Source organism: Colletotrichum navitas (genome assembly GCF_030913465.1).
Source record: "Colletotrichum navitas strain CBS 125086 chromosome Unknown LY79scaffold_103, whole genome shotgun sequence".
Taxonomy (NCBI): domain Eukaryota; kingdom Fungi; phylum Ascomycota; class Sordariomycetes; order Glomerellales; family Glomerellaceae; genus Colletotrichum; species Colletotrichum navitas.
In genome coordinates, this window is record NW_026850649.1 from 102,226 (window position 1) to 115,098 (window position 12,873).

General features: G+C 50.1%; 3 protein-coding genes across 3 annotated transcripts; 2 read left to right on the forward strand and 1 right to left on the reverse strand.

Annotated features, from left to right (window-relative positions):
• Nucleotides 1–415: 415 nt before the first annotated feature.
• LY79DRAFT_673983 (uncharacterized protein) lies at nt 416–2,389 on the reverse strand (the record flags this gene model as incomplete). The annotated part of the gene is made up of 1 exon (XM_060564240.1): nt 416–2,389. The coding sequence occupies one exon, from the start codon at nt 2,387–2,389 to the stop codon at nt 416–418; it is 1,974 nt and encodes a 657-aa protein (XP_060408617.1).
• Nucleotides 2,390–8,159: 5,770 nt separating this feature from the next.
• On the forward strand, nt 8,160–9,978 carry LY79DRAFT_673984 (major facilitator superfamily transporter; the record flags this gene model as incomplete). The annotated part of the gene is made up of 2 exons (XM_060564241.1): nt 8,160–8,426; nt 8,482–9,978. The coding sequence occupies 2 exons, from the start codon at nt 8,160–8,162 to the stop codon at nt 9,976–9,978; spliced, it is 1,764 nt and encodes a 587-aa protein (XP_060408618.1).
• A 1,892-nt stretch (nt 9,979–11,870) lies between these two features.
• LY79DRAFT_594277 (acetyltransferase) lies at nt 11,871–12,626 on the forward strand (the record flags this gene model as incomplete). Its single annotated transcript, XM_060561672.1, has 3 exons — nt 11,871–11,985; nt 12,079–12,327; nt 12,379–12,626. 3 exons carry the CDS (start codon nt 11,871–11,873, stop codon nt 12,624–12,626), a joined length of 612 nt encoding a protein of 203 aa, XP_060408619.1.
• Between the last annotated feature and the right edge of the window lie 247 nt (nt 12,627–12,873).

Consider the following 12,873-nt stretch of genomic DNA (forward strand, 5'->3'; position numbering starts at 1 on the left):
GGCCAGCTATTCATTCGCGAGGTAAAGCTGGGGAGGTAGGCATTGGATGAACGAGCATTTGTGTAAGATGGTGGTTATGATTCTGAAAGCTGCTCTCCATCGAACGTTCGTTTGCGTCCAGTATCAAAGCCCAGTGTCCATCCTAATATGACCCCTCTACATCCGTCGGTTTACCTCGAACTTCTCCTTGAAGTTGATTATTGAAGTATTCCCAGCCAGAAAAACATACAAACAAACCCCTTGGTATCTTGACTCCTGTTGCCCGAATTCAAAGACTCCATCCCTCGACGTGTTTCCATGCCTACATCCACTTCTGCGAACCCTGCATTCCCATGTCCCTGTTCCAAAAACGCCCTCACATCTTTCTTCCTTAACCTGCAGTCGGGGGTTGGATGCGTCGGTGGTTTCGAGCCCTTCAGATGGAGCACGGGTCGGTGCCGTAGCGAAAGACCCAAACGGGAGATTGAGCGCCGCCAGGAGGGTAGACGGTCTTGATGGCCTGGCGGCACGACTCTGCCTGCGAGCGCCAACTTCCGAAGCGGATCTCGACGTGTCCCATTTCCTTGTTGAGAACATGGGTGATGATGTCGTCGATTTCGTATTCGAAATGGTTGCGGAACCACTGCAGAAGCGTACGGGGGTTGACGAACGAAGGGTCGCCCATGATGACAACAACCCTGGAGCGGTTGCCGCCAACATCTTCCTCGGCCTTCTTGGTGCGGTTCAAACAAACATGCGCAACATGGCCTCCAACGATCAGACGGCGTCGAGGGTTGCTGCAGTGAGCGTAGAATTTTTGAGCCGCCGCCAGTTCGAAAAAAACCAGCTTTGCTGCCGCCGTGACGTGGTCGCCGGTGGGAGGGCTGATGACACAGGCCCAGATCCGTCCTATGCCGTGGATCTGGCCCAGAAGCTGGCTGTGCGTCACGTTCGGCGGAAGGTTCGTGATCCAGAAAGCGACGTTCTGGCTGTCGGGAATAGGAGCTGACTGGTTACGCGGGATCGTAGCGTCACCCGCGTAATTAGGCGAAATTCCAAGCTGCGCCTTCAGCTCCCGCTGGCTATCAAGGTCCGGGTGATGGAATGGTCGAGTCACCGCGTTCATCGGGCGGAATATGCCAGCAGGAGCGAAGGAGACGGGACCCTGGCCAGCAACCGCACTTGCCATACTAACAGCATCACCAGCTGGCTGCGCTGAGCCAAAGCTAGCGACGGCAGCAGACGGTAGAGCCCCCACTGGCGCTTGACGGATGTTGCCGATGTGGGGGACCGAGCCGTTGCCTTGGAATGTGCCAATGGCCAGGTTGAAGCTCGGCGCCGGGATGGGCTGCCGTTGATGGGCGGCGAGTTGACTCGCGGCACCAGCGCTGTTGAAACCCACGTTGAAGATGTGGTGAGGAGCGCAGGTGAGGCCACGCCTGCCATTGGCTTGACTGGAGGCAGGCGCGCGACGGTCGAAGTTGTTGAGAGGAACAACGCCTTGAAAAGGTCCAGGGGCGATTGGCTCTCTGATAGGGCGTTGAACTTGACCGTCGTGGGTTCCGCCTCGAAGGTGAGGAGCAACCCAGCCATTCTTCGAGCCTGATGGCTTCGAACTGCCGATGGCGGGGTCGGGCTTGGTTTCGATTCTGGCTTCGATGTGGTGATTCGAAGTATGGTTGGGAGAGAATCGAGTGGTGGACGAGCCAGAAGAGGAAGAGGTATAAATACCCTGGGGTGCTTTACGCTTGTTCTTGCCCTCGTTGGCAATGGTCGTGGCGGCAGTACTACTTTCACCCTGTTTGGTTAAGTCGAGAGAGGCTTCAGGGATTCTATTAGCCGGGGAGTCACGGCTGCCCGCATCAGGGTTGCCGGCTTTGTGGGTGACGCTTGTGCCGTGCAACCAGGAATCGCTCGATCGAGAGTTAAGGGTAGATGACCGAGCATTGGGAGCAGTGGAATAGTCGCTAACGCCCTCAGCAAACTGAATGTTGGTGGTATCAACAGTTAGCTGTGAGAACTGCTGTACTGGCCCATCTATACGACCTTCTGCGCTAAGAGGTGGTTGAGCACCAGGCAGGTTATTGTAGTCATTGGTCTGGGCATCTTGGTCCATGATATGGTCACAAGATGTCATGTGGTTGTGACTTACAGCCGGAACTTGTGTGTGTCTGACATCAGGAGTAGATAGCAGAAGGTCGTGCTCAGAGTTGGAGCTGCCAGGAGCGGAGTTGGTATTTGCAGAGCGAAGATCATAGTCGTTGAGTAGCACACCGTTGTCACGGTTGCCATAAGTCATGGCGTTGTTGTTGGAGACCTGCTGTGCATGGGCACTGTCGACAGGAGAAGGAGGTCGATCAAGAGGAGCACCACCCTGAGGGGAAACACAAGTGGATTGAGTGCCGGCCATTGTGAGTATTGCTCATGTGATGAAAGAATCTTGTGAATGGTGTCAGTTGTTCCTGCCATTGCAAGCGTGTTAGAATTTGCACAATTTTTGTGGCTTTCAAACTGACAGACTTGCCTGTGGGGAAGGAACTGATTGGAAGACTTGAAAGGCCGGGTTCAATGGAGAGATCTTGTGATTGGCGTGGGGTATGAGATGAAAGATCTGCTAGACAAGGGTTAACTCTGGTCCAATTAATGCTGATATTGGAAGATCCAGGAGGCAAAGAATGGACCAAAGAGACGGCGGAGACTTGTTGGGATGGAGTGAGGGAAAAGAAGAAGTTGGACTGTTAGAGGGATTGAGGGCGTTTTATGCCAGATGAAGGAGGTAGGATAAGGAATTGAAGTAGCAGGGGTTTTGTGGGCAGAACAGGCCAGGCAGGCAGGTTCAGAGGTTGGAAGTCTAGGCAGATTAAAGGTAGTGGGCAGGTTCAGGCTCACCTCAGATTCAGGATTGCGCTTGACGTGATGGTTTGCGACGAATAGTTAGAGAAATCCTCTCTTGTGCAGTTGGGAAGAGCTTGGAAGACAGTTGCCTGGGTGTGGTCGTTAGTTGGAATAGTTGCTGTAGGCTCAAAGGATCTCATACCCAAGATTGGATGAAAGTGCGGAATAAAGAGGTGCGATACGTGAGGCCAGGGAAAAGGGTGAGGTTGGTTAAGCCTGAGGGCTGAGAATGGCAAGTGAGGCCGAGGCAACAGAGAGCAAATAGGTGGGTAGAATACAAGTCCTGGTGGAGCCGCTTCAAGGGAGGAGATAAAGGCAGAAGAGGCAGGTGCTGCAAGATTGATTGGTTGTGGAAGGAGTGGGTGAAGGAATGGGCTGGACTCGGTGAGTAATACTCACTCAGGTCAGAGACAGCTTTGATACTTTTGATGCTCCTCCCTCTTTGTCCTTGCCTGGGAAACTGGTCGCCTGGGTATTGTAAGAAGCAAGCGGCTCAAAATCCCGACATGAGGCAGAAGCAATGCTTGAAAGCAGAAGTGAGATCAGAGTGTTGTTGTGCGAGGTGAAGTAAAGCTTGATGTTGGAGTTCAGGTGAGAGAAGTGGCTAGACTGAAGGTGAAGTTGGGATAAGATGAGAGCGCTCTGGCAGGTAAACTCCTACCGCCAGCATGGATGCATGAAAGGGTGAAAGCGAAGCTTATATGGGAGGGTGTCAATCGGTCGGTTTGGTCACTCAGCTAGTAGAAAAGAAGAGTTGAGCGTATGCAAAGGAAGGTACACTGTCTAGCTGATATTACACTCTTGTTATTGACTTGATGGACCTACGTATACACTAGGTCAATTCACTAATAACACAGATAATTGATCGCAGCATGCTTGGGCCCACCTGTTCAAGTTTCAACTTATTGAAACTTTAGATATGAAAGTAGAAAGCACTCACTAATGTTAAGAGTGTTGAAGCTTAGGATAGAGAGTGAGACGTGTTAAGTCTTCTGACTTTCAGCTTTTCGAGAAGGAGAGGGATGTGATTGATTTGATATGCCCAGACAAGATCCCGATGAATTAAATAGCTTATTAGTCTAGCCGCAGAAAGCATATCGACATGGAACCTTGTACTTTGTATACACAACATCAGAGGTTATCAACTGGTGACATTTTCCATGCCAGGACTTCTTCACACGAAAGAGTCCAGACTCATGGATCTGAATGCAGCTTCCATAAAGCGCACACACAGCTGTGCCGGAACCATTGGTCGAATCGTTCATGACTCCATCTGTTCGTCTGATTATCAAGAGTAACACATTAAGAGCTATAACCTACACCAAAACGGGTCCTTTCTAGGTGTAATATGGTAGTTCATCTTCTAAGTTTACAAAAAGGCGAATATGCACCTTGCTTGTTGCCAGATCTCGGCTTTTTACCTACAGTGATCTCCTAGGGATTCACCCTACAGCAAGTCTTCGGCAAAGGCTGTCTATATCTTGCTTTTCATACGGACTCTGTTTCAGTGGAGCTTGATGAGGAACTTGCCTTAATCGACGACGGTAATTGGAGGTACATTATTATACCAAGACTTCGGCTCGGAGCAATTTGAGATTGTGACCTTTGGAGTAAAGCCACACAAGTGAAATCTGCAGCGGCTTGCTGGTCTCATGTTTCCCTTGTAGAATTTCAACACAAAAGCAGGACGAATAACAAATTTCAAAAGCTGTGTTTCGGAGGTGCTAGAGAGATCATGGTAGCATCGTCTTTTGATTGAAAAGCTATGGGCATTGTCTGCTTGATGCGACAACACTGATAAACAAAGCAGTTGATTGGCCGTTTCCAACTACCCAGATCAAATTTGAAAACACTAACAATACCGAGATGTGTCGGTTTCAATTTCATTGTTCTATAGAAACAAACCCCAAATTATCACCGGAAGCATCACGCCATGAACCGACATTTCAGTCATCCTCACCCAGAGAACAAGGAGGGGAGGGATGCATCAGTAAGGTCCTATGCAAAATGCAAATTTAGAGATGGATATTGCTAATTTAACCGTACAAATCTACAGAAGAACCCAGTAAGCTTTTACATATAGCAGAAAGGAGGCTTCTAATTGACATTTCAAGGCGGTCAAAATGGAACATCTCGCATGCATTATTGACGCTGCTGTGCATTCTATCGACTGACCAACCACAGTTTGACATAGACATAACCGTGGATGCCTCTAAACGCAGTTATAAAGGATTCACTGAAGATTTAGACGCTATCCGGGCATTTCGTTGTTTCACTGGAACCTGTTCCATCACAAACATGACATGGTGTTAGATAGGTCCAGGTAATCCGGACTCGGTTGACCTCACACGGCCCTGTAAGTCGTGCTCTGGAGCGAATATATGAAAACAATAATATACAAATCATGAAAAAAATTGAACAAAAACTGCCACGTATATGTTGAGGTTCTATATTTTCAAGAATCTGTTGTGGCTTTCAGAGTAGGTCTATTGACTCGCTGCTCTCTCACCTCCTTGCCTCCGACTCTCTGGGTGGTTTTGATTTGAGGGTAAAACGAGAAGGCAAGGGGAAAGTTGGGGGAGGGAAAGAAGAAGACGAAGGGGGAAAAAAAATGAAGTGAGCAGTTTGCAATTATTTTCCTTGGCGGTGACGTTCTTTAACAAAATCAGAGACCTGGCTCAACCCGGGTTTCGGCCGTATGACGGAAAGGCGGCCACCCCCGTCCCCCCCTTCCCCCCATTAAACCCTGGCTGGCCCCTTACGTCCCTCCGACTGCGGATCTTGTCCTCGTCGATTATATACCAAATATTTCGCACATAGGCCTTGCTTTCTGGTTTCGAATGATGTTTACGGTCACCGAATGAGACATCGTTTTCCCTTTTTGCCAGGAATTTGAGAAATGTGTCAAAATACGAGTGGAAATGTCGCCGAAAGCCAGGCATCATTCCACACAGGCTCCCCCTCTACCCGATCAAGTCAATCAGGTCGAGTTTGAGAAGCCCAGGTCTCAGATCAAAATGCCAGCCCGTCTCCTGGCAGGTGCAAGGGTCCAGTACTCGACGGGGAATCGGCTCCCTTGTCCCGAAGTTATCTCCTCGCCATGGCAAATGCTGTTCGGACGATCCGATCATCTGTCTCATCTAGGACCACTACCGTGGAATGGGGCAACACCCGCATAGCTCGAATGAGATTCCCAGATTCCCGATCTCTGTGCCAGGAATGATGAGTATGCAATCGGGGGTGTGTGTCCTACCTGGTAACTACGTGGACATGCGGGGGCCACTACTAGGAAAAAGCAATTTCTTGAAATCCTTTCTAACAGAAAGGGAAAAGATAAGAAACGAAAAATCAAGTTCACGGCCGTCTACTAGTCAACGACTTGTCATTTTTGAATTCCTCCTCATCACAATCGCCAGTGGACAACACCATGCAGCCATGGCATGCTTCTTTCTTAAGTCGCCATTCGAGAAGCATTCACAGACTCTGACATGATTCCAAGCCTCGTCAGGGGGCTCTTGGAGGGCAGAACGTTCTCGAATTATTCCTTTTCGCGTGTTCAAACCGGCCGATTTCTTTTCATCTCCTGTTACACATTTTCTCCAAATGTCCAAGAGCTCGCTGCTTTTTTCTACCATTCTACGTGCCGGCTTGTGGGCCATCCAGCCGCCGCAGCGACTCGGAAGGGAGCCAGACCACACCTCGCGACCTCCGACAACAGGGGCTCCAGATCTGAGAAAACAAAACCTACGCAAGGCGGCAGCACTTTGACTCGTACGAGCTGCTGACCCTATATCTGTCATGCGCGCCGCCGTGGGCGCCTAACTGTTGCGTGAAACCTTGCATCGATGTCGGGGTTGCGCAGGTAGGCAAGTCCTGGCTCCTCATTGCTTATTGGAAGGACATCGACACTCGGATCTCCTGAGTATTTGCTTTTTCCCATCTGGAAGCTATGAGAATCTCTCCCCTGCGGGGGTCAGCCATGCCTCTGGGAATGCTCCGGCTAATATTGTCATGCAACTCTTCTGGGATGGGCTGCCGTATCGGGCTTCGCTTATGTAGGTTCTTTTCTCAACTCTCAACAAGGGGGGGAAACATTGCCTGACCCATTCACCGGAATTGCCGCTCGGCGCCGCCAGATGACGCCCAGCTGCATTAGATCAACTCCCTCTCTTCTTCACTCACACGAGGGGAGGGGGTTGTTCTCCGGGTCACTACTGCAAGACCGGCTAAAGGTCCAATGTCTCGACCTAGTACGTTGATTCGAAGCTGATCTTTCCTCATCTCGAAGGCTCAGTCGAACCCTTGTCAGCTGTGTTTACTCGCTACCTCCCTACATTCAATCTATGAGTGGGAACATCTCAGACAATGAGGCGTCATCATTGCTTGTTGTTTTTTCCTCCTGGAAAAAATTTGCATCTCACAGAAAGTGCAACTACGCGCACTCTGTTCGCTTTCTGAAGCGCCAAGTCATTTACTCGAGGCGACGAAGGCTCGACTCGGCAAGATGAACCCTAGGGGGTTCAGTCGGTTCACCTGAACGAACATGTTGTCAGGAGCACCGTGCGTACCCGGTTGAAAACGACGACGTGAGCGATGTCGGTAGGAATCTCGGCGTATGTGGAGCTGAACTCACACTCCGTTTCCGGTAATGGTGAATCCCAGCGTCAAACGTTTCCTTTTTTGCACGCTGGGGAAACCAAACCCCATTCCTCAACATGACATTCTACCATGCATGGATGCAGTTTCGAGGGTGACATTCGCCGCCGCGGAAAACTGACCGGAAGTCTCTCCCCGGAGACCGACATGGGGCTAAGGGGAAGGCGGAAAGCCACAACCCGCCGGGGCAGGCTCGCAACCTTCGATTATCTCGACTAGTCTGTCTTCAAGGTCCATGTTCTATATGTCTTGAACCTACGAGACCCGTGCGGATGGCTTCCGGGTTTCCATCCGGCCCAGTCCAGGCCAGGGCAGCCCTAGTTGACGACGTCAAAGAAGAAAAAGCATCTAACATCTATCCTTGAGGCATCTCCACTGTGCAACTTCACCTGATGCAGTCCACAGTAAGGCGTCGGCATCATCAGCGGTCGACACGGTCCAGAGCTCGGCTTTGATATTGACTGAGCAAACACTGCTAGGGTTTGCGTCCACCACGAAGAGTATAAAAGGCCAAGCGGTCGCACCATAATGAATGTAGCTCACAACTTCCCATCCAGAGAAACATTCCACAAGTCCCTACACCATCCAGTCACAACCTTCTTCTTCTTTTCCCAGAACTACGTGACAAGATGAGGCGCAACTCGTTCGACAGGGCCATAGACCTCAACGTCCCTATATCAGAAGAGAAGGACGTTGAGGTCGTCTTCACACACAACATCGGCTTCAACGAGCTGGACTCTGAGAAGGGCTTTCAGACATCGGATCTGGTGTCATCAAACCCCGACAACACCGACCATGATTCCAGTAGCGTGAGCAGTGGTCCTGAAAAGCCCGCCATGTCCAAAGCCCGCAGTATTGCTCTCGTCACAACAGTCAGCGGCGCAAGCTTCATGAATGTAAGTGCATCGCCCCTAACCTCGCCTCCGAACTACCTCTGACGCTGTTCTCTAGACACTCTCCGTCCAAGCCGTAGTCATCATCCTCCCTACCATTGGTCGTGATATCGGCATCCCAGAAACACGTCTTCAATGGATCGTATCGGCCTACTCCCTCGCCTTCGGCTGCTTTCTTCTGCTCTGGGGCCGCATAGCCGATATCTACGACAAGCGCATAATCTTCATCGCCGGCACCGCTTGGCTAGCCATCATGACCCTTGCCAACCCCTTCGTTCCCAACGAGATTGCCTTCAACGTGTTCCGCGGACTGCAAGGTCTGGGCGCCGCTGCAAACGTCCCAACGGCCATTGGCATCTTGGGCACAACATTCCCGCCTGGAAAGACAAAGACGTATGCGTTTGTTGCCTACGGAGCAGGTGTCCCTCTGGGAAGCGTCTTCGGTACTCTCCTCTCGGGCTTCATCGCCCAGTATGCCAACTGGAAGTGTGTGTTTGGTGTCATGGCCTTCCTTGCCGCCCTTGTTGCCATTGCCGGCTTCTTCTTCATCCCGCCAGCAGTGCCAACACCCGGGGAGAAGAGCGCCAGCGCCAAGAAGTCTGTCGACTGGATCGGAGGAGGTCTCATTACCATAGGCCTCCTCTCACTGATGCTTGCACTCACGGAAGGCAACGTGGTCGGCTGGACGACCCCGTGGATCACCATTCTCATTGTGGTCTCCTTCATCATCATTTCACTTTTCTGGTTTTGGCAACGCTATCTCGAATTCCAGACTGACCGCCTTCCGCTCATGAAGACTTCCATCTTCCATAGCGGCAAGTTCTGCGCCGCCCTCGCAATCATGGGTCTTTTCTTTGCCTCTTTCAACAATTTCCTCATCTTTGCAACCTACTTCTACCAGGACTACCAAGCCAAATCCATCCTCACAACAACACTGTATTTCCTTCCCACCGGCATTGGTGGCATCTTAGTCGCCTGGGCAGCTGCGTTGTTGATCTCCCGCGTGCCGACATACATCCTCCTCGTCTGCGGCCATGTCTCAGTCTCCATTGCATGTCTGCTTTTTGCGACGCCGATCCCCACAGACACATCTTACTTTGCCTACGGTCTGCCCGCCATGGTCCTATCGGTTATCGGTGCGGACATGGCGTGGCCCACCCTGATATTGTTTGTCTCCAAGGCCCTACCCCAGGAAGACCAAGCCCTTGGCGGCGCCCTCGTCAACTCTGTGGGCCAAGTCGGTCGATCTATCGGACTGGCCATCTCCACGGCTGTCCAAACGGCCATCATGGCTAAAGCCAGGGGTGTGTCGGTCGAGAAAGCAGGCCCGGTGGAGGGGTGGGATCAGCCCTCATTGGACGGTCTCCGGGCAGCCAACTGGATGAACTTCGCCCTCGGCATCACTTCCCTTATCATTGTTGTATTATTCTTCCGCAGCTCAGAGATTGTAGGAAGGGAGGATTCTGCGCCGAATAAGGATTCGGCTGATGATGGCGCTGTCACAACCACTATCGAGCTAGATCTCGAGAAGAACGAGAAGTGCGAGAAGTGCTAGATTTCCTATGTCCGAATACAAAACTTTTGATTTTCTTGTTCAATCAGCTGATATACCTACCCTTGTTGTTTCATCTGATGCTATCTCATTTGACTTGATCGGCGCCAAGTAAGATGGTCCCAGACGGCGACCACTTAATGACACAGCTGATTGTGGCGGGAGCGATCTCATTCCATCGGGATTAATTGCCTCATTCCAAGCACAAGAAATAATAGAGTAATTAGCACCAACAACATTACGCCGAATTCCTACACCTCCAGTCGGCACACATCGGCCTACTCCTGGCCGCCTCTCGTGATTAACACCCCCCTCGTGACGCTCTCATCCATGCGGTCTCCTTGCCCCTTTCTGGGTCAGTTGTTCGGCTGCAGCACCCAACCCCTGCTCCTTGGCTCTGCCGCATAATGCAAATGTTTGCCTCCAGTCCTCTGGCTCGAGGGAGAACACCGCAGTCTCGATCACCAATTGAATGGCAGCAACCTACCGTATCCACCTGTTCCCACCTGTGCTCGTCTTCCACAGAGGCAAACAATGATAGTGCGTAGATATGACACCCCTCAAAAGGCTCAAAACCCCGGAGAGTCCAAGCTCCATGAATTATACGGTATTAACATTTACAGTTGATACATGGGCACCGACACAGTCTTATTTGGGCACAATTCCCGTCTCTGCATGTTAAGAATTCAGTCACTTCCCGCTTCAATATTTACCTTTCTCATATTTCCCTCAAAAAGTTATTTCACCACAGACGAGTTAGAGTGGGTTGGCTAGTTATTAATGGCGTTACATCAGCAGGACGTGGACAACATCGCATCGCATCGCCACAGAAATCGTATTTTGACGACCTGCAGCTACGTGATAGAGCACTTTACAAATTCTATGCTTCATTCCAGCCTTACTCTCTCGGCCTCAGTTGATTCCAGTACGAAGAACTCGCCAACATGTCATGTTCTCTCACCCAATATGTCTGAACAATCACGATTGGAATGTTTTATTCCTTGAGCTAAGCATGGCCTTTTCAAGTAAGCATCATTTGCAAAGGGATGATTTGTTGAAAAAAGGGTGATATTTCTTATCTTTTCTTGGTAGCAAGGGGAGCTCTTTCCTTTTCTTCCTTTCTTCTTTTGCCTTTATATTTGGCACGTCTTCCCTTCAATAATCATGAAGTAAAACACCTTTGGTTTCAATTGTCAACCTCATTTGTATCTCTTGGAAATTTGACAATCACGGTGGTTCGAATTTCCAGAAAGCCAATGATATGTCGTTCTACCCCTTTCTGACGACAAGCGTGATAATAGAGTGACGTCGTCATTGTCAATTGTAACCATTCTAGCTAGGCCTGTGTAGTCTGCCATCTCCGTCGCAGTTACGATAGATCCAGCCAGACCAATCAATCCATTGTTGCGCCACGAGCCCGGCTATATCGGCATCATTGTAATAGGTCAACCCAGCCCAGCGTCACCATAACCTATGGTAATTAGCCTACCTGAGCTACAACAATCATATCATTCTAGAATTTCTGGTTATTTTCTATGACAAGACAATATCGGTAGACTAATACTTCTGTTCTAGATTTGTGTTTCTATTCATATAGGCGTTTGCAATAAATGTTCGTAGAAACTCTTCTATCACGACCAACATGTCAAAGTCACAAAAGTAGATGTACCCCCACCGGAGGATGACTGGCTTACTTCAACACAACAAGTTGATTTTCCGATGCTGCCAACGCAACGTGGCATCAGTCGCAGCTGTAACGTTGGTTTCTCAAAGCGAGATCGCATTAAAACCGGCAGTAGTAGCCAAGATATGAGCGGACAAATAGCTCCCTTATTGACGGCTAGCCTTCATTATAATACTTGCCAAGAAAACACCCACCACGTTCTTTGCAAGCCATGGCGACTGAAAACAAGTATATCATTCAGCAATGTACCGTTGCTGACAGTGATGAGCTGACCCGCAACAACATCTCCGCCTTCTGGGCAGATCCGCACTGGAACCTGGCCTGGCGTCATCGGACCCTCGAGTACCACATAGCCCAGGTAGCCAAACGCACGCCGCGGAATCTATTGGGCAATCCCGAGACGAAGTGACAACAAAAAGCCGTCGATCCTGCTACCGGGCGTATCGTAGGTTTCGCACGTTGGTATCTCCCCGCCTCCCACTCCACAACTGCCGACGGTACACCCACATGGCCTGACGCCATGGTCCCGGCTGTCACTCCCGAGGAAGAAGCTGAAATCCAGCGTAATGCCAAAACGGCTCACTGGGACCCGAACGAGGAGTCAGATGAGCTGCTCATCCCCATACGTGAGGCGAAGGACGAAATACTTGCAAAGAAGTCGTATATGCGTTAGTCGAATTTTCTCCTATCCGTTATCTTGAGGTTAATGATACTGGTAGGTTTAGATTACTTGGCTGTGCATCCCGACAATCAAGGTAAGGGAATCGGTACTGTATTGGTCGAAAGCGGTATGAAACAGGCGGAAGAAATGAAGTTGGACATATTCGTGCATGCCATGAAAGCCGGAGTTGGTGTTTATAAGCGGCTTGGATTTTCTATCGAGAAGGAATTCTCCCAAGACGATACCGAATATGGAGGCGAGGGGGAAGTTGACACAGCTCTCATGATTTACAGACAGAAGGTTTGACATGACTTGTGATACACTGAAATGTTCGAGACAGAGCATTTTCAGTATTGGTCGATTCGTGTTGAAGAAATCAACCCATCTTGACTTTTAACATCTAAGTGCATGAAACTGCATTTTCTCGCAGTATCGGTAGCGCCCCAGAAGTTGGCAATTTGATACCAAGAACAATACCATCTCGAACCCTAACCAGTTCATTGAACGACCTCGGATACTATACAATTACTGCGCGTTTCATTCCAGACAGCCT